Below are 21963 nucleotides of genomic sequence, written 5' to 3' on the forward strand. Positions count from 1 at the left end.
TGAATGAACTCAGCTGGTCCTCCGTGTCGCTGGATCCCACAATAAAGTCCCTGATCTTTTCCCGTCCACATGGCATTTTGGTTTCCACATTCGTTTCCTCCTCGGAATTGCCTATTGATTTAGCAATTTGGTCGACACGTACGAATGGCGTATTTTGGTGTGGAATTAGAGGCCTGGAGCAGACGAGGCTCAGAGCCGTGCTCGCTGACCTTTGTCTAATATCCATCTCCATTAGACGTGAACACACTGCGGCATTAGTCACGATCCGCTAGTGCTCCTGCCTGATGATTCTGTCACAGGTGATTGGAGACACAAGTCAAACGCTCCCAAATACGTCTTCGCAAACTCGGATGTGATACGCAGTTATTTGGAAATAGTTCAGCAGAGCAAACTCTTACAAAAAATACCATGGTATTACCACAGGTGTTTAGGGATGTGGTTCTCGGAGTTCAAATGTAGATGCAGTTTTGTCTGTATATTGCTTGTTGACAAATAACATGGACATGAAAGACAGACACAACTTTTTCCAACATTTAGATTTCAGGTTGGGAGCGTAAGAGTAAAGTTTGGCTGCAAATTGTTGCAGTTTTCTCCCCAAGTGTCTCAGTTTTATCTTTTAATTTTGTTTTGTTGCCATTTACTCCCACCTTTCTCTGTTTGAGCAGCTTTGTTGCAGTATGTGTGTGTTTTGCGTTGTATTGTTCTTTTTGTTTTGTTCTCATTATCCCCCGAGTTTCTCATTTTTGCTTTTAAAATTTTCATCACGCTTTGTTTCTTTTTTTTGTTTCTTTTTTTGTTTTGATTTGACACAAAACAAATCAACTCTTACATTTTAACTTTTCTTTTTTTATTATATTTTTGTTTTTGACACTCCCCCCACATTTCTCAGATTTGTTGTTTCTATTTTCTCACTTTTTTTGATTGATTGCATTTGTTTTATGTTTTGTTGCCATTTTAAGTTTCATTGATTTGTTTTGTTTACATTTTCCTCCGATTTCTCAGGGGTTTTTTTTTGTTTTGTTTTGTTTTGTGTTTTTGTTTTAACATTCCCTTATCTTACTCAGATTTATTATTATTACATTTTCAAATTTATTTGATTGCTTTTTTTTTTTTGCCGTTTTATCCCAAGTTTCTCCGTTTAGTTTTTTGTTTTGTTTCGAATTCCACCAAGTTTTTCAGTTTTAACTTTGTTGCAGTTCATTTTCATGATCCTGCTTCAAATATTATCTGTATATTTCAGTTGTTGTTTAGTTTTATTATGTTCCACGGTAATAAACGAAGGCTTTCTCTGGACGAAAAACTGTGAAACGTTTCGATTTACCCAGATTACTGCATATAAATTGATCATAAAATAAGATCAAACTACAATGTTAACATCATTTTACAGTTTCCTGTGACAAGTCTTGTTTTTTGTCCTGTGCTAACAGAATTTCTTGTGCCTTCATCAGATCAACAACCAGGTGTTGTATGGCAGGAGCCACCAGAACGCCTCGGCCATAATAAAAAGCGCCGCATCAAAGGTCAAACTCGTCCTAGTCCGGTAAGAGACCCTCAGCCTGCTGTTTTCTAGTAACACACTACCATCTGTTCATTTCTAAGACATGACTCTCAGCTTTGTTATGAATTCTTTAACTCATTAAAAATAATGAGATCGTGCATTCATTATAATATGTTAGTTTTTACCTCTGGAGCTTTGAAATGTGTGATTAATTGCAACAAATTCAAGAATAATATTAGTATCACTTTATTAACTCGTTGACAGCTCTAATATTTTTAACCAGCTCAAAATGTTGTGCATTATTGTCAGTCTTGAGCTTGAACCAAACAAGCGTGCAGAAACTGACATTCTTCCCTTCTTGCAACTACTCAAACCACGCAATCTCATTTGCCCAAAGTCGAATGTGTTGCATTTTTTTCTCCTCTCCAAACTCCTTGATCAAGCTGTAAACCCATAAAACAGGCTTTTTCAGGAGGCTATTGCAGTCTGTGCATGATCCATATCAAGTTATCTCTGTCTCTTGTCACTTTGAAACGTGTAGTCATTGTTCCTAAGTACCAAATCAAACACATGCCGGCTTCCACGAGCAAAGCCATGTGACATTGATACAGTATTTGGATTGCAGTATATCTGGAGTCGTCATGTCCTCCCATCCAGAGAGTGAGCTGTGATATGGTTTAATAAACTGGAACTGCTATCACTATAAAGCGTTTTTTGATCACCTAGAGGATCTTTGTAATGCAACGCATGGTTTTAAAGCAGCACAGCCCTTCAGTCCATCATAAACGAGAGCTGGCTTTGTCATTCCAGGCATAATCAGCGACTTATCATCTGTTTCTGTTCATATCTCGTTGTTTTGTGATAGTATTTGATAGCTTAACCTTTATTTGACTGCTTGTTTTGTCGGTCCGACAGGTTTTGCCGATAACGGCTGTGTAAAGACCCCAATATCTCCTCGCTATCTACAGCTAATTATCCGAGGTCTGAGAAATATGACGGGCAGCTCTGTTTACGTCTGTCGAAACAGCGCTAACGTGCTACTGAATGTTAATAGATTCACTTTAATGGATGCCCAGTTTGCTGGAAACCCCTTGTTAAATGATTTGCATTGAGTCAAAAGTCATTTGGCGACACATGATGGGATGCAAAAGAGGAAAGCAGGTTGGCACTTCAACGTTAACTGGCCGGTGGTCAAGATGAAAGCGTGTCCATCTGTGACGCCAATGGCAAAACGTCGCCGTTGTTTAGCAAAGGGGTTTCAGAACTGGATGTGAAATCAGGACACTAGTTCAGATTTGGCATTTCGATCGGAAAGGGGTTATTTGGAAACAAGCCGAGGATTGATCGTTTCATAAATTCTGATCACCTCCGTTGACCTCGCCTGGACAGAAACACATTAGCTGTAATTGGAAATGGGTCATTTAGCGAGCAAACACAATAACACCAAGCTGAACAGAAGGAGGGGTATAGAGAGCGATATATTACTCGTTACACGAGGATCCATAGTGTAACATCTCAATTCATCTGGTCCATCGGTCCTTATCGATCTGAGCTGATAAATCTGGGACATGAGAAGTAGAGAGCGAGCCCCGACCAATTTTGGCGTCATCAAAAGGATGGGCATCATTTTACTTGGATTTGCGTTTTTTTGTCACTATTTTTGTAAAATTGTGTGAATGCTTTATGCTTTTGTGTCACTGCATGTCATTTGCTGTGAATGGTTATTAATAATTAATCTTTTCTGTCGGTTGATAGGAATGAAGATGCTATCAATCAAATGGCTGTCGCTCCTTTTCTTTCCCAGCCTTCCTCGTTCTTGTCCAGTGAGGTACGGTACATTTTATGAACAACCAAATCTGACTTCATTAGAATCTGAGTTTACTTTTCTTCTCTGTAAATCAGGTCCTTTTATTTATTTTCTTTTTACCAGTTTTAAGTAAAAATAAATTTGTTAATGTAATATTTTAAAATCTAGATTTTAGAAACTATTATTAGATTATATATTAGTATTTTAATCTGGTAATATTTTATTTATTTATTGCTTAAATTGCCTGTTTTGTCCTAATAATTTTGTCAACCACTTTGAAAATGCATTGGTCCAAAATCATGCTCCGCATAATATAAATGTCATGATTATGCTGATGTTATGCCTTCAGAAAAATAAAAAATAAATAAAAATTAACTATAAAAATATATATTTCATTTAAATACACACTAATACATTGGTTAATTTAATGTTTAAAAATATAGATAACACCTTTCATATTTAATATTTGAACATTTAATCTGTTATTATTATTTTTCTGTTGTTAGATTATATATTATATATTATTGTTTTAATATGATAATATTATATTTATTTATCTATCTATTTTAGTTTTTTGCATAAATTGCCTGTTTTGTCCGCATAACACACACATTGATTATGCTGCGCCACAGTCTACAGCATTTTCACTTTCAGGAAAAAATATAAATATGAATAAAATAAAAAAAAATTATAATTAATTAAATTGAACATTGTACGTGTACAAATAAATGTAAATGTCCCATTTAATATTTAATATATTTATAATAAATAGTTATATTATTGTTTGTTTTTATTTCTATGACAATATTTAATTTATTTTATATCCATTCATTTATTGACTTAATTCTTTTATTTAATTTATTGAGGTAATTAGAGGTCCTCACCCATTCTTCCAGTGCTAAAAAACAAATGTTAGAAGAATTCAGCTGATTTCAGAACTGTTTTTCAGACGCATCAAAACACGACAGCAGCTCCAGCTCCAGCTCCAGCTCCAGCAGAGAAGCCACAGTTACCCGAGATCCTCCCTCTGAGCAGAAACTCCCCTGAGCCGCCGATAATCAAGGTAATGATCATACAGATATTAATTATTATACACACATTAAGATTCTAGAAAAATACTTTCATATAGAGTCTAATAAAAGTGAAGAGTGCACTGGAAAATCACTTCAGTCTGATATGCTTGTAAGCCAGGCTTTTCAACAGATATGATGCAAGAACGTAGCAACTATTGCCATCATTATAAAAACAATAATGACTCTTGACTCAGCGTTTTACGACTCTATCCCGTCTCCCCTCATTGCCAGTCTGAGCTCGGACAAGCTGTTTCTGCCCTAAATGTGGATTTGTTTCAGTAAACAGTTGAAAATGTCTCGTGGGGCTCTTGGCTCTTAACAGCTGCTCATTGTCCTCGGCTGCTTCTAGCTTAACTCTGTCCTAGACGGAGGCACCGAAAGCGGTTTTGACCTAGTTGAGGCTCTGCGGGGAGTATCTAGGCCTCGCGCTTTATTTTACCTGTTTGTCTGACTCGTACAGGATCAGCCCAGCGTGGTGCGGCCCGTGAGCTCCACGCAGACGCAGAAGACTTTCAGAGATGGAGAGTCAGCACTGAAGGTGAGGAACACCTAAGAAGTATGTTCAGGATCATATGCTACCTCTACTGTATTTACAAAATATATGCCGTGCTCAGTGTGCGATGCAATTGATTGTGTATGAAACATACATATATAAATAATTTATTATTTAGTATTCATAAGTCGTTTTATATTTCTGTATGTGTAATATGTATTTGATAATTTAATATTTGATTTTAAATAATGTTTACTTTTTGTATTCTTATTTTCAGCTTGTTTATAAAATAAATGCAAACATACGTATGTGCATATAAATATAATTCAGTGTATTATCGTAAAATGTAATATATATATATTTCAGAAAACCCGATTTTTCATGCACTTTCAGGTTTTTTTACCTCACTGTATTTATAGAAAATTTTGGTGAAAATTGCAAAATAACCAAAAAAATTCCTTCATACATTATTATATTATTATATATGCTTTTCAATATAGAATATGCTTCAATATCCACTATAATATAATTATTATTAATAAATAAATATTTAAAATACCTATTATTTTGTAAATGTGTTATTTATATTATATATTTTTCCTTTCTTCTTTTTTACATCATTTTACTTTTTTTTTTTTTTCTTTAATTTCAGCTTTAACATTTTTAATACCGAGTTTTTAATGCAACCAATGTATTTATGGGGGAATTTTTTTTTTTTTTTTTAATGTTTCAAACATTTATCACATCGCTAGTAATGCATTTCCACCCTTGCCGTTGTACTCATGAATCAAAACGTGCCATGAAGGTTAGTTTCATAATTGCTCCATTAAATTTGGGTGGTGTATCCCGTTGTACTGAGTGACAGACCCAATTACAGTCTATTAATCTTGTCTGAAGCTGAAGTCCTCAGAGAAGATACTGGAGTCTCCCAGCGAACCGTCACCCAAGCCTCTTGTGGAGCAGGTGTGTTTGTTCATTAAAGTATATGTTTGTGCTGCTCAAAACACTATTTGCAGCACATTCAACTTTCTTAGTCATCATTAATACATTAATTATGAGTTCCTGTCGACTTTAATTGAGCTGCATGCGAGTTGGATGAGATGTTTTACTCATTTAAACAGGTGCCAAAACATGAAAGCTCTGCCTAGACAAAACATGGCAGCCGTTAGTAAACAGTCTAACCTCTGTGCGTCTCTCTCCTGTGAACTCTCCCTTGTCCTGCACGGTCTCCAGATCAACAGTCTTCCTAAAATCCAGAGGACTTCCACCAGGCCCTCAGCCAGTTCTCTGGAGGTCCCGTCCTCGGGCTCATCCGAGCCAGTCACTGGCTCCAGCCCTGACTCCGAGTACTGCAGCAAAGGTGCAACACACTCAGTGTCACAGATTTTGTTACTTTAATTCTCATGTTTATATGGACTTTTTTAATGTAGCGGTGCAAGTGCATGTTTAATCAAGACTGAAATGAAAACAACACAGCGCTGCCATGTGGATCTGCCTCTGCCTCTTTGAACACTGACAGTTGTTGTTTTTTCCAAGAGGAATCCATTTTCAGTCTGAGTAAAAACACTGAACATGAAGGACTTGCATCATCTTTATTTCTCTCTGTGTGTTTCAGACCCTGCTACGTGTCCCATAGTTCCAGGACAAGAGACGGTTATTGAGATTTCTAAAGGCCGCTCTGGACTAGGTCTCAGTATAGTCGGCGGCAAAGATACGCAGCTGGTATGATCCCTGAAATACAATGGTCTTTGCTTTATTTGATCGTTTTTGTTTGTTTTTCACTATTATTTTTTCAGTATTGTTTTTTGTTTGTTTTATGTTTTTTTTTCTCTTTTTTTGTGTTTTGTTTGTTTTTTGTATTTTTTGTGTTTTTATTGTTTTATTTTGTCTTAGTTTTTTGAGTTTTTTTTGCTATTTTGCCTTTTTTTCTGTTTTGTTTGTTTTTTATATTTGATTTTTTTTCTGTTCCGTTTTTGTTGTCTTTTGTTTTTTATTTTGTTTTGTCATTCTTTTGTTTTTGTTTCCATTTTTGCTGTTTTTTATTGATCAATTTAGTTTTTTTCTCAGTTTTGTTTTACTTCTAAGTTTTTTAGTTCGTCTTTTGTGTTTGTTTTAGATTTTATTTAGATTTTTCAAGAACAATTATCTGTTTTTTTATGTGGTTTTTATCTTTCAGCTTTTAGTTTTTGTCTTTAGTTTTTTCTGTTGTACTTTTTCTTTTTCTTGTATTGTCATGTCTTTTTGTATTTTTCAGTTTTTATGATTTCAGTTTTGTAAATCAGTGATTTCAGTGTTAGTTTGCAAAAAGGCAGTATTCACATAAAGCTCTTTAGATTGAGACATGCATGAATGAGCCATTTTAATGTCAGTTTCAGTCAGTGGCACATTTATTGTTTTTGATTGCTTATTTTTCCCTAGATTTGGTAGCATACACACCCAGGATGCTTTTTAATGTTAAAAAATAGCTAGATAAAAGACACAGGGCTCATTCGTTCCAGTGTGCCGCAGGGCTGCATTGGAACAGGCAGGTCACAGCAGGAGCTTTTTGTCTGCCCTGACTTTCCCCTGCCCGACTGCAGAGACGAACATCGCCTCGGGTTTTATCAGTGTACTGCCACCTCGCCATCATAATTCTGCAGCGCTCCAGCTCTGTGGGCTAACTTAGCTGTCAAAGGCTTTCATGAGTCAACAAAACCAGCCCTGGGGCTCCACAGGTTTTCAGCAGAAAAACAAAAATGCTTGTTTTTATATAACAGATTTTTAAAGGTGAAGGGGAGCAGAAATGATGAATCCTCATGTATGACATACTCTCTTCTGTGGAGCACAAAAGAAGATATTTCAGAAAATGTGCTGGTTGCTCTTTTTCATTCAGTTACAAAAAAGTGACTAAAGCTTTCAAGCTTCAATAAAGGATGCAGATAAAATTTCATAGAATTGATCCGTATGACACATGCACTGTATTGTACGAGGAACAAAGTTATTCGGTAATAATCTTTTCCTCCTGTGAGCTCTTAACCGAATGAATCAGCGAGTTGAACTCTAGATCAGTTTAATTCATAAACAAATCATTCAGTTTTTGTAAACTGAGAGAGATTTGTTAAAAAGATCCGACTCAAAAGAATGATTGATTCACAAAAGCAGAGGATTTCCAGATTTTAAATGATTAATGACCAGTGTTGATATTGTCAACTAAAATTAGTTTTCAGTGATTTAAAATACAGCTGAAATACAATGAAATTGAAATATTACATGAAAATCGTTATCAAGGATTTTGCCTTGGCAACTAAATATAATTTGAGTAAAAAAAAAAAAATGACTATAATGGAAAATAAGCTAACTTTTATTGTTTTTCAAACATGTATGGTATGATTTCAAACTTAAAAGATGGCTAAAGAGTCCTTTTGCGTTACTTTTGTCTCCTTTATGGCGGTTTGAAGCTTCGATTTCGGTTTCATTGTAATTTTTCTGTTTCATACGCATTTGAAACAATGTAAGGTTGAGTAAATGATGACAATTTTTAGGTGAGCTGTTCCTTTAAGATAGGAGCGATAGGAATTTATATCTACTTTTTTATTTTTTTGTATAAATTTTTTTTAATAACCGTGTTTCTCCTCTTCACACACATTTCTCCTCTTTTCAGGATGCCATAGTGATTCATGAAGTGTATGAGGAGGGGGCTGCAGCGCGGGACGGTCGTCTCTGGGCCGGAGATCAGATTCTGGAGGTCTGTTTGTGTGTATGAGAGAGTGTGTTGTAAGGCTGTAGAGCCTCTGTGATGTCACTGACAGCTGGTCTGCCTTGAGCAAAATGGAAATGTGATGTTTGTTCGAGGCTCGGCTTTATTGTGAGTTCCTATAGATCTGAACAGTGCTTCTCTGTGTTTAACTTTGACAATAGCGCCATCTTCTGGACACAGAGTAGTGTGAGCTTTTGCATAATTGTAAACGTGTAAGGAGACTGTGTTCTCTGGCGCCCCCTGCAGGTGAACGGAGTAGATCTGCGGAGCGTGGATCATGAAGATGCGATAGCTGCTCTACGGCAAACACCGGCCAAAGTGCGGTTGACAGTCCTGCGCGACGAGGCGCAATACAGGGACGAGGAGAACCTCGACATGTTCCGTGTTGAACTGCAGAAGAGAACCGGACGCGGGCTGGGCCTGAGCATCGTTGGGAAGAGGCGAGTGCAAGCTTGTTTTTTTTTTATGAGGACAAAAGGCAAAAAACAGGAAATGCAGTTATCATTTTAATAAAAATGCACAATTCAACAGTAATCATTTTAAAATAATATCATGAAATAAAAAGCTCAATAAAATATCATTTTAAAGTAGTATCTTAATAAAATGCAGAGTAGAGTCATTTTTTTTTATAATATAATGAAATGCACAGTGCAATAATATTTTAATTGGCAATAAAGTATTTTTCAAATAAATAAGACTATGCTTAATAAAATCTAATAATTATAAAAGTGCGCAATATCATATTTTAAAATAATATATTTGCATTCATTTAGCAGACACTTTTATTCAAAGCAGCTTGCATTTCCAAATTGCGCAGTACAAATGTCCAAAGTCACTTAACAATAAAATGCTTAGTACAATAATCATTTTGAAATTAAATAATAGAATTAAATGCACAACACAAGAATTCAAAATAAGATCAAATGTACAATGCAGTAGTAATCGTTTTAAAAAATTAAATAAAATAGCAAATTTAAAATAATATTAGTAGTTTAACACATTAATCGTTTTGAAAAAATAAAAATAAATTATGCTTTAATACTGTCATATTTTTTAATGATACAATTAAATAAAATGCTCCAATTAATAATAATTTTAACGTAATGAAACCAAATGCACAATATAATTTATATTTTTACATTTGTAAAAACAAAATGCACGATACAATACCATAAAAAAAAAAAAAAATACACAATGCAGCAATTATTTTGGTTGTACACAAACATGACACTAAATGTCCTCTTTCTCCTCCTCCCTCTTCAGAAATGGTAAGGGTGTGTTCATCTCAGATGTGGTGAAGGGCGGAGCGGCTGATCTAGACGGCAGACTGATGCAGGGTGATCAGATCCTGTCTGTGGATGGAGAGGACATGAGACAGGCCTCACAGGAGACCGTCGCTGCCATTCTCAAGGTGAGCTCCACCTGAATCCTGAAACCCACAGTTTACAACTTTTCAAAACAGTTAGTTGAGTTGCAAGATGCTGCCACTAGGTGTCACTGTTTGATTGTGTATTTAGTGGCTGTTGAGGTCTGTGGTATTTATAAAAATTTATTGGATTTCTTATTTAAACATTTTGTATTGTCTGCAGTCACAGTAATGGTTTCAAGAAGATTTCATATATATATATATATATATATATATATATATATATATATATATATATATATATATATATATATATATATATATATATATATATATATATATATATATTTGCAATGTGTATTCCCATTAAATGGAGCTTGAAGAATTCATGGGGGTCCAAAGCTTTATGTAGGATCACTTAATTCATCTCAAGTGACAAAAACACTGAATTCCACGCCCTATAACCATAATGGCCGGTGTAGACACCATATTTAATTTTTTGCATGGGCTGTGATTGATAGATGTCAGCATACAAGTTAAAATCAACAAGTCAAATCGAATGTTTCATTGTTTTAAATTGAGTTCAAATGCATGTTCACTCTAAAACACAGGTGTTCACATGAATCAAACATTGTCCATTCATGGCACTCCCTGCAGTTCTTTGGGAGGCATGTGAAAAGGCCTTCATGGTGATGTTCTGAACAGGGCAAAAAGAAGCTGCAGTATTGTGCCATTTGCTGGAGTTCTAGGAAATGTTGGCTCGAATAAGGTTGCACTGAGCCCAATTGACTGTACCCTCCCTGCGGAGTTCAGTTCAATGGGTTTGGCTTCCCTGAACGAGAGCGAGGGTGTTATGTTGTGGCATCAGGTCTTTGCACATGTCTAAAGGTTCTTGAAAGTATGTGAAAGTGTGTTGGAGAGAATACGAGCGAGAAGACACGGCCCACGATGCCAAAGCTGTGTGTGCTGTGATCCTGCAGTGCGCCAGGGGCAAGGTGCTGTTGGAACTGGGCCGACTGAAGGCCGCCTCCTGGATCTCTTCCAGACGCACCTCCCAGGGAAGTCAGGTGTGTAGCCCGTGTCCTACACCTCATTGGGCCCTCCCAGGCATTTCCAGAAGGGTCCAGCATGCCCAACTCTAACCCAGTCATTAGTGCATGTTAGCGGACGGGCGAACCAGCAGTGTACGGCTGTGGGCATCTGTGTGTGTTACTCATCCATACTGCCTGAAAAAGCAAAGGGAGCATGTGCTCACTAGTCACTAACCGAGATGTATGCATGTGCGACGGCATGAGTATTTTGTGTATATGTGTGGAATAGCACCTTCAGCGAACTCTTTCTCCTTTAGATGAGCCACGTGAGCGCCAACAACAGCACCCCAACCCCCACGCCCCCCGTCGATGTTCTGCCCCCCTCTCAAACCCTCAACAACACCAGCCGAAACATCACCGAGCCCAATAGCAAAAGCACAGGTACTTCTTGCTTCACACCAGCACTGAAATAGCAGGAAACCGCCATAAAACGTCTATAAATCAACATTAAATCAACACATTTCTTCGCTGTCGACAGCGGCAAAGTTTAGAAAGTGCCTCTGTGAACAGTGTGCTTTTTCTTCAATTGTTTGAATTAGATTAAAGTTGCGGTCACATTTGCTGTCGTTTTTCATTTGTTCCAGTTATTTCGTTAGGAATCCATGCTATCGGGAATTTCATGAAAGGTCGAAGTTGGTCAGAAATCTGCTTGGTTTTAAAGTTACTTTTTTGTTAGTTGTGCTTTATACATTACAAATGACAATGGACCTTTTTTTTTTTTTTTTACTTTCGGCAACTACTTTTAAACCCGTTGAGCAAGTGGGATCTCATGGTTTACTCATTCAAAGTATAGTTAATGTACATTCTGTCATTAATTTCTCACCCTCATGTCTTTCCAAACCTGTAAGACCTTTGTTCCTCTTCGGAACACAAATTAAGATATTCTTGAAATATGAAATCCGAGAGCTTAGAATGCAACACAACTACAACGTTCAAGGACCAAAAAGGTAGTAAGGGTATCATTAAAATAGTTCATGTGACTTCCGTGGTTCAGCCGTCATGTTTTGAAACTTATAATACCTTTTGCGTGCAAAGAAAACAGAAATAATGACTTAATTCAACATATCTTCTCTTCAGTTTGAGTCTTTGCCGGCATGTGTGTGATGCTGTTGGTTTAGGAGCCATTCTGATATAAAACACACATGCACAGCGCCTTGCTTGCACAGAGAGGAAGGCACACTTATGCGTCGGGGAACTGTCATGAATGCCAGTGAAGACTGACATGGAAGATAAGAAATTGTCGACTTAAGCTATTATTTTCATTTTATTTGAGCACAAAAAGTATTCTCGTAGCTCCATAATATTACGGTTGAACCACAGATTTCACATGGATTTTTTTTGTCGATGTCTTTACTACCTTTCTGGGCTAACATGTCAATTGTGTTTCTGTCTGTAGAGGGTCAGAAAGCTCTCAGATTTCATCAAAAATATCTTCATTTGTGCATATAGAAGGGTTTGGAATGGCAGGAGGGTGAGTAATTAATGACATAATTTCCATTTTTTGGGCAAACTACCCCTTTAAACTTTTAAAGGTTTGTAAATCGAAAGTTAATGTGTTGATCTTTATATCCCTTCAGGGACAGAGCCAGGTGTTCGGACAGTGGAGATCACACGGGTAAGATCAGTACAGTGCAGTATAGGCTTAGCTATGGTGCTCAATCGTTTCTGTTTTAATTGCACCCTTGTCTCACTCTCTCAGGGTCCCACCGATGCTTTGGGTGTCAGTATAGCGGGTGGTAAGGGCAGTCCACTGGGCGACATCCCCATCTTCATCGCCATGATCCAGGCCAACGGTGTGGCTGCAAAGACACATCGCCTCAAAGTACTGCGGCCTTGCCTTTTCCGTTCCTTTCTGTTTGTCATTTTCCACTTTCGTGCTGTGTAAATCAGGCAGAGAGTTATTGATTAAGCATCATACAGAGGTGTGGGTGTGAAGGGCACTGCTGGGGATTGGGTTTTTATCAGTGTGATTTTTATTTTTTTTTCTTTAATGTACCTCTCTTAGGTAGGTGACAGGATTGTGAGCATCAACTCGCAGTCTCTGGATGGCTTGACTCATGGGGATGTCGTAAATATGCTGAAGAATGCTTACGGCACCATCGTCCTCCAGGTACACGTTAAACTCAATAACACTCTTTGTTCGATAGTTCACCCAAAAATGAAAATTTCCCCATGCTTTACTCACCCTCACGTCATTCTAGGTGTATATGACTTTCTTCTTTCAGACGAATACAATCAGAGATATATTAAAGGTGTAATATGATGCGATTTCAATTTTTCCTTTCTCTTTGGAGTGTTACAAGCACTTGGTGAATGAAGAAGATCTGTAAAGATGCAAAGACTAAAGTCTCAAATCTCTGTGTTCATCTTCAGTTCTCTCTTCACAGCAGTTCAGTCAGTGTACTGTTTGAGTAAATGAATTACTCCGGGATATTGGTTTGTTTGAACTCAGAAGTGTCAGCCACATTAAAAAAAGTGAACAGCTTAAGTCATTTGTGGATTAATGTGTATTGGAGACGCGAACCGTTTCAAATGATTCAGTTCGATTTGGTGAACTGGTTCAAGAAGATCCAGTTACATCGAATGATTTCATTCGCAAACCGGATATCACTACACTTGAATGGTCTCACAACAGAGACGGAAGAGAAGACAATGCTAAATAAAGTCTTAGTTTTTACTATTTTTGGACCAAAATGTATTTTCGATGCTTAAAAAAATTCTAACGGACCCTCTGATGTCACATGAACTACTTTGATGATGTTTTTCTTACCTTTCTGGACATGGACAGTATACCGTACACACAGTTTCAATGGAGGGACTGAGAGCTCTCGGACTAAATCTAAAATATCTTAAACTGGGATTTGAGACTTTAGTCTTTGCATCTTTACAGATCAATTTAAATCGCATATGACTCCTTATGAAAGCTTATTGTAGCTACAGTGCCCCCTTGTTGTTACATTGTGAATTCTTCGCAACAGAGCGATTTGTGAAAGCTAGCTTTATTAGCTAGAAGTGTATTAATTTACAAACAGGTACATTCCTGACTCTTTTTCTGAAAACAATTTTGGATGAACTAGTTTACTGAAGTTCCAAGGCTGCCAAGCGTGCAACCTACGATTTAAATTAGTTACAGTGTTCCTGCTTACTGGCTAGCTAATGAGGGAATGCACGTTAAGTAATGTGATTTAAAAACACTGTACTTGTTAACAGGATCACACCAAACAGTCTGTGGGTTGAACTTGAGTTTTAAAGTATCTGTTGGCACTGAACAGACCCTCCGACTCATCTTGTGTGGCGTGCGATATCCCCCACATTTATTCAGAACATTTTAAGAGTCATTTTGGGTTTTTTATTCCCCAGAAATTTCACGTAATCCACAGCTAGCTTGATATAGCACGTGGAGTTTGTATATGTTTGCATTTGTTGATAAATATCAGATACAAAGGTCGCCATTTTGAGAATACTAATGTTTTTTTTTTGTTTTTTTTTTGTAAGTGGCGAATTGTGCCATTTTTTTATGTAGTAGCTGCGGTTTCAGTGATGTGTGTATACACGCTTGTATTGTGTGCTGTTATTGCTATGCAGAGCCGTCGTGTGTGTATATGTTCTGTACGGTTATCAGTGTGTGTTAGCGGAGTCGGTGTATTGAAGGACAGTGCGCTGTGTAGGTGTGTTTGTTTGGACTCACAGTAGTGTGTGTGTGTGTGTGTGAGTGGTTGGTGCTGTGTCACTGGGCTGTTATCAGCCACGTACAGCTGTGCGGCAGTTGCGCGCAGGTTGCCAGATAATCCCAGTCCTTTATGCAAATGTGCCGTTATCTGCGCTGTTCCAGGAGGAATGCACAGGGCTTTTAAACAGGGGAGCCCAGCCTGCGAAGCCCTGATTACAGCAGCTCAGAGAGCAATTATTGTTTAGCTCTCTCTCTCTCTCTCTCTCTCTCTCTCTCTCTCTCTCTCTCTCTCATGTATTCCTTCTTCACTCATTTGAGCGCGCTCTCTGTCTCTCTCTCTCTCGCTCTCTTTCTCTCTCACTCAATGGCTGCTATATGTTTAATTGGACATATGTAATGCCCTTTGCTATTACTCATGTCACAGGAATCAGACAATTTAATATTGTTTTGTCAATCTGCCTGTGATAATGTGCATTGAGAAGTTTAGTTGTTCCTCCTGTCTGAAGTATATCTCTCACCAACTCCCACTTCATCTCTAGCTTTCCAACATTTTTTATTTAATTTGTTTGTGTGTATATATATTTATATACACACATACTGTACATGCATGCATGCATACATATTCCATTTTCATAATCAGAACTCAGAACAGCCTAGCAACAGCGTGCCAACAACTTAAATGTGCAATAGGTGATTGTGAGACTCTTTTTTTTTTTTTTATGCTGGTAGAAAGTCTTTTCACATCCCGATAGAAATCATTAAGTTAAGTGGCCTAAATGTATTTATCTATATATTCTGTGGAAGGCCTAGGACCAAGAAATGTACGTCCAATCAAAACACTCGGTCTGTGAGTTTTAAATAGCTTTCCTACCTGCCTGTCAAACGTATGTATCTGCATTCCTCTGCGCACCTTGTTCGCGCAGACAGAATACATCATTAGCACATTCACGCACGCTGTGTAGTCAGAGCTATAATGGCTGACAAACATCGACAACCTGGTTTTCCTTCCTGGTATTGTAGTACTTTTAAAGTATCCCAGCGGTTCCCAATTCCAGTCCTCGTGCACATATTTTGCATGTCTTGCTTAGTTAATATGGCTGTGCAAAAAATCGAATGTGATTTTCATGCGCATCTTGTCAGTAAAGGCGCTACAGTGATTAGAAGTATATCTCCAGCACGTGCGTTCAGATCAGGGTTGCCAGGTTTTCAAAACAAATCCTGCCCACTTGCTTCTTAAAACTAGTCCAAAACTAGCCCAATCGCATTTCCAGGAGGCTCCCCGATAAAAATTGCTTTTTTGGCAGGGTTGCCTTGGTAAAATTTGCATTGTAGGGGCTAAACATCACATTATTGTGAACTACGGCTCTGTGTAGATGCGCATGAAAATCGCATTTGATTTTTTGCACAGCCCTATTAGTCAAGACACCTGATTCAGATGACCAACTCGTTAGAAGTTAGCTAACGTCACGTGCATGAACTGTGTTCCGATCAATATGATCCCTGCACTGTGTTCATTGCTCCGTACTCCCTGAGCAAGGGTTTACTTCACTTTGGAACATGGACTGGAATTGTGAACCGCTGATGTAGCCTATTGTAGTGATGTTGTCTCTGGTATTCTGGTCTATGAGCATAAATGCATTCAGGGGGCGTGGCTTTGGACGGCGATTGCAAGGAGGGTGGGATGTTCGCTTTCAGTGCTATCAGGCTAATGTTAGCATTTTCCAAGATCTCCAACAGCACTTTTAACAGTGGCATAGCAGTATAGTAAATACCGCTTGGAAGGTGGAACATTTAAAAACTGCATTGCATTTCAGTGCCCTGGCAACTACTCGGAAGACCCTAGCAACAGATTAGTAGCCACAATGTAGTTTTCTATAAACCAATTCACCAATTAGTGGCATAGCAACATACCAAAACTCCTCAGAAAGCCAGAACAGCAACTGCAGCGTTTAAGAAGTCTTGTTTCATAAATTGATTTTATTAGTCATTTATTTATCAATTAATAGCACACCCTTGAAATCAACCATTTTCTTCCTTTATTTTTTTTTTCATCTTCCTACTCTCTTTCTTTCTTTACTGCCCTTTCTTCTTTTTCATTCTCTTTTAACACACTTTTTTTCTTTCTTTATTTCGGTTTATCTCTTTTCTTGTTTTCCTACTCTTTTATCACTCGTCTCTTCTTTTTTCAGCCCCTTTTTTTTCCACTTTCTGTTAACTCTTTATTTTTTCAGACTCTTTCCTTCTTTCTTTTTCTCGCTCTTTCTTTTACCACTCTCTTCTTTTTCTTTGTATTTTTCTTGGCCTTTTTTTTTTCTTTTCTGTCAGTCTCTTTCTTTCTTTCTCTCTGTAGGTGTGGTTGAAGATAGCGAGTGTGATGACTTGGGAGTGTTTCACGGTTGTTGTTGACTCATTCATTAATTAGCTTTTGTTTATTGTTGTGTATTTTACTTGTAATTGCTTTTCCGTAATTAAATATGCTAATTAATATGCCACTGCCCTCATAGCCAGCCCAGAGTTTGATGGAAGAGGAAAATTGAAATGAAACGTGACAGAAAAAGGCATTTTTGATTCTGGTGAGGGAGACAGAGGTTTGATGAACAGTGATCAGTCGCCAGCATTAACCAAGAAGAACATTAAAGGATTTCAGTGCCAAACACACACAGCATAGAGAGCAGTTTCCTGTTATCTACATGCACACAGTCATTTGTGAAAACACACACATCTAAATGGAAGAAAACACACTTTCAAGACTGAGTCATTTATTTGCTTTAAATGTTTGACAGTGTCCGTCTGTGATTGACAGGTGGTTGCCGACACCAACATCAGCGCCATAGCCAGTCAGGTGGAGAGTCTGTCCTGTAGCTCCACCCCCAGCACCAATCCAGAGGTCCGGCCGGTGGAACCAGAGTGAGTGACATCCCACTTCCTGTTTGACCTTCAACATTCCGTTACAGAATTCTCGGGTTTATTAAATATGATTTTATTTTCTGTGTGCCTGTCATACTGACAGGACGCCCAAGCCAAAGACCATCACTCTGGAGAAGGGCTCAGAGGGGCTGGGCTTCAGCATCGTGGGCGGCTTTGGGAGTCCACATGGAGATCTTCCCATCTACGTCAAAACAGTCTTCAGCAAGGTCGTTCCTGTAGGCTCATTTGCAGATTAAATGAAACTAAACACATTTGGACACATGACATCGGCCATGAAATTAGACATTCATATCAGAACCGAGGTCTAAACGCTCTGATAAACTGAGACATGTTACTCGTGGACGACTCAGCTTTGAATCCTGCTAAATAAATGACTTCTTGAAATACTAAATTTACTAAAACGGGTTAAAAAATATATATAAATATAAATGATATAAAAACTAAAAATAATAGAGAAACACAAAATTAAAATGAAAGCTTTTTAAAAAAAAAAAAAATTCAAACAAAGGCTTATTCAGAATGATAAATAATATAACAATAAATAGATAACACTGATATGTAGTAACACTTCTGGTAAATCTATAGAAATTAAGTAATATTGCTTTTCTAGTGACAGGATGTTAAAATCAAATCCTTTCACATACTTGCATATTCTTTCTTAAATATATGCAGAACCCTGCATATAAAATCTGTACAGTATGAAAAGGTGGATGTGTAAAACAGACAAGAAATGTATTTTCCTCCATCATATTGCTATGTGCAGACTGTATATCTCTGGTCATGCTCTGACCACCAGGTTGCAGCATAGAGCTCTGTTTCATAAGAACATAACCAGAGATGAGTAGTGCCAAGATACAATTACGTTTTGTGTTTCTGAAATTATTCTTCTGATGATTCTTCCAGCCCCACTGGCAGTCTGTGAATGACATATTGTTCAAAGAAAATGTATTTGAAAATATGAAAGTAATACATGATTTAAATATAATTTATATATAGTAATATTTATTGATAATAATAGTCCATGAAATGTAATATTATAAATATAATACTATATAAGGATATTTTTCAAATTTGGTACATTTAAAGGGATAGTTCACCCAAAAATGAAAATTCTGTCATTAATGACTAACCCTCATGTCGTTCCAAACCTGTAAGACTTTTGTTCATCTTCAGAACACATATTAAGATATTTTTGATGAAATCCAAGAGCTTTCTGACCCTGCATAGACAGCAACTCAACTGAAATATTCCCAGACCCAGAAATGTACCAAGGACATCGATAAAACAGTCCATGTGACAACAGTGGCTCAACATTAATGAGAATACTTTTAGTGCACACAGAAAACAAAAAAACAATTTTTTCAACTATTCTTCTCCCCGAGTTACCGTCTTCCAACATTTTGGAGAGTAGCATGACTCATACATGCATTTTCCCCAGAACGTAAATCAGCATTGTTTATGTTCAGCATGCACACGTTTTCTCCTGAACATAAACACAGCTGATTTACGTTCTGGGGAAAATTGCGCATGTGCATCATGCTACTCTCCTAAAAGGACGGTTACTTAGAGAGAAGAATAGGAATTTAGTTTTTTGGGGGGGTTTTGTGCACAAAACGTTTTCGTAGCTTCTGATAATTTAAGTTGAGCTACTGAAGTCACAAGGACTGTTTTGTTGATTTCCTTACCACGCTTCTGGGTGTAGGAACATTTCAGTTGCGTTGCGGTCTATGCAGGGTCAGAGAGCTCTCAGATTTCATCAAAAATATCTTAATTTGTGTTTCGAAGATGAACGGAGATCTTGCGGGTTTCGAACGACATGAGGGTAAGTCATTAATGACAGAATTTTTCATTTTGGGGGTAACCAACCCTTTAATAATCTGCATTATGGAGCGTAATACTGGTCAGTTGGTCACCTTTAATTCTATAAATAAATAAATAATCCTGTCCTCCTCTTACCTGCAGGGGGCAGCGGCGGTAGACGGGCGTCTGAAGCGCGGCGATCAGCTGCTGTCGGTCAACGGAGAGAGTTTGGAGGGCGTCACACACGAGCAGGCCGTGGCCATACTAAAGAAGCAGCGGGGAAGCGTCACACTGTCCGTACTCTCCTAACAAACGCACTAAGGACTACATCCACTGGAAAACACACACACAAGTCTTAAGAGACTCTTTGCATCAGCAGCGGCCATTATTCGGCCACCTTACTTCCTGATTTGCACTCGATCGTTTAAACTCCGCCCTGTTACCGTTTGTGCACCTGGTATCAAAATCAAAGGGAAATGATTGTATCATCTTTGTTTTAATCCTCTTCAGATATGTAGCCTCTCCACTGGTGATGGTGAGCGGGTGAGTTATGGGGCAATATTTAAAAAAGGCTATTTTGATGAAATGAGTGCTGGTAACTCAAGACCAGGAGGAAAAATTCAAGTAGCAGATGCACGACACATGCTAACACACAATTTGTTAGTAGTTATCCTTTCATTCCACATTTCAGTTACTTCTAATGTGGTCGTCCTGGTCATTTTTCAATTAAAACCTACTGACAAACTCGCCCTTATTTTTAAGAAATCAGTTGAACTGTATGTAGATGAATTCATGGACGAGCGATAATAATAAGGGGATGACAGATGTACCTTTGAACTGGCAGATCAGATTGTACTGGGATGTTTCGTGTAGCGAGTATTAGATATTAGGATCATCTCAAGAAGGTTCTTTACGTTGCAGGGTAGCTTTGTGAATACTTAAAGAAATAGTTCGCCAGAAATGATGAAATCTGTATTAGTCTTTTCTTCTGTGGAGCTAAAAATAAGATATTTTGCAGAATGTCCACGCTGCTCTCTTCCTTACAATTGAAGATAATGGGGATGTGAGTTTGTGTGATTTAGTAATGCCTAAAATAACCATAAATATATAGTAAAAGCAAGTCATATGACTTGTCTTCTCTCAAACTAAAATTTCAAGAAATTCTTCACACAAAAGTAATAATGTTAGTCATTTTTTGTGTGTTATTTAAAATTATGTTTTACTGAAAACACTGCTCTTTTCCTTAAAATAACAATTTCACTTCGATTGAGATTGTACGAAAGTTTTGTGTGAGTAACATTTTTAAAGTGTTTTTTAAACACGGCTATTATTTTGTAAGTAGTTTTCACTTCAAATTTATCTCTGAAATTAAAATTTCATATTATTTTCACAGAGCTACTATTTGGCTTCAAGTCTTAAAAAATAGCAGACGAAAAGGTTTTTTTTTTTGTTGCCATTTTTGGAGTGCAGGAGCCCAGTCCCCATTCACTTTCATTGTATGGAAAAGTATCAGAATGTCTCCTTTTAGATTCCACAGAAGAAAATAAGTCATATGAGTTTGGAACGACATAAATTATGAGTTCAGAATTTTTGGGAGAACTATTCCACTCTGTTATTTTGTTGTGGTGTATTGAGAGTCACAGAAATGCATAACTTGAACATTACATTTTTGTAATTCCATTTGTTATTCAGTTGCACATGTCTATCATTTCAGTGTAAATATCGAATTTATTTTTTAGGGCTTTTTTGCATTGCTTTTGTCTTTATGAAGATGTCTCGCACAAACTAGTTTGACACTGTGTGTGTCTGTGTCACAATATGAGGATATCCTGTGTCAGTCTCTCTCCTAGAGGAAGTGTAGCAGGCTCTTAGGAGACTATCGGGGCTCTCCAGGTTGTAGACAGTGGGTGGAAGCCTCGTCCAGACCGTCTCTTCCACTAGGATTTCGTAAGCACATCATCATACGATGCCTCTTGAATTTCCTTGCCATGTGGACACAGTATGTTCTGAACTGTTCAGCGCTACTTCCCTTTAAAAAGATTGCCTGTATCTCCTATGCCTGTCTTCCCCTTTCTCCTTAAAGAAATGCAATGCCTCAGTCTGCTACCTTCTGCTAGATCTTTACATTTGGGCTGTGAACCACAAAAACCGGCTTCCACTCAGATGGCTCGAGTAGTAAAACCTTTATATCTGCCATTTTTCTGTCAGTGTAATGTTTTTAAAGTCCAAAGAAACCATTTTGCTAAATTCATACATTAGATACCGATCTAAGCCTGAGATAAAGCTGATTTATGAACATCTGCAAAACAAACAAGTGGTCATTATGGTCTGTGACTTTATTTTGGACGAGTAGAATCTGTCTGAAGTGTCAGAAAATAAAGTTATTTTCATTTGAAGCATCTTTTGACTTCTAAATTCTTAAAGATTTTAATTTTATTAAAATGTTTTAATGCACACACAAAAAAAACATACAGAACAGCCATTTCTGTGATGGTTTTACA

The 21963-nt window shown here is 37.5% G+C and overlaps 1 protein-coding gene across 7 annotated transcripts in view; it reads left to right on the forward strand.

The window, feature by feature from the left end:
• The window catches only part of LOC113040111 (inaD-like protein), a 134629-nt gene extending 112700 nt beyond the window's left edge, over positions 1 to 21929 (forward strand). For 5 of the 7 annotated variants that reach the window (XM_026198371.1, XM_026198368.1, XM_026198372.1 and 2 more), the window contains 18 exons: positions 1449 to 1540; positions 3254 to 3326; positions 4255 to 4368; positions 4839 to 4916; positions 5769 to 5834; positions 6105 to 6231; positions 6487 to 6593; positions 8512 to 8595; positions 8854 to 9047; positions 9871 to 10018; positions 10954 to 11040; positions 11322 to 11445; positions 12642 to 12679; positions 12764 to 12886; positions 13070 to 13174; positions 17538 to 17641; positions 17745 to 17868; positions 19625 to 21929. In XM_026198371.1, the coding sequence (XP_026054156.1) occupies positions 1449 to 1540; positions 3254 to 3326; positions 4255 to 4368; positions 4839 to 4916; positions 5769 to 5834; positions 6105 to 6231; positions 6487 to 6593; positions 8512 to 8595; positions 8854 to 9047; positions 9871 to 10018; positions 10954 to 11040; positions 11322 to 11445; positions 12642 to 12679; positions 12764 to 12886; positions 13070 to 13174; positions 17538 to 17641; positions 17745 to 17868; positions 19625 to 19771 (1935 nt within the window). In that variant the 3' untranslated portion in view covers positions 19772 to 21929. Of the gene's footprint in view, positions 1 to 1448; positions 1541 to 3253; positions 3327 to 4254; positions 4369 to 4838; positions 4917 to 5768; positions 5835 to 6104; positions 6232 to 6486; positions 6594 to 8511; positions 8596 to 8853; positions 9048 to 9870; positions 10019 to 10584; positions 10680 to 10953; positions 11041 to 11321; positions 11446 to 12641; positions 12680 to 12763; positions 12887 to 13069; positions 13175 to 17537; positions 17642 to 17744; positions 17869 to 19624 lie in introns of those variants that run through there. The other 2 variants (XM_026198373.1, XM_026198374.1) reach the window with 2 other exon arrangements.
• Positions 21930 to 21963: the final 34 nt, after the last annotated feature.

The sequence above is a fragment of the Carassius auratus genome, chromosome 22, assembly GCF_003368295.1.
Source record: "Carassius auratus strain Wakin chromosome 22, ASM336829v1, whole genome shotgun sequence".
In the NCBI taxonomy this organism is placed as follows: domain Eukaryota; kingdom Metazoa; phylum Chordata; class Actinopteri; order Cypriniformes; family Cyprinidae; genus Carassius; species Carassius auratus.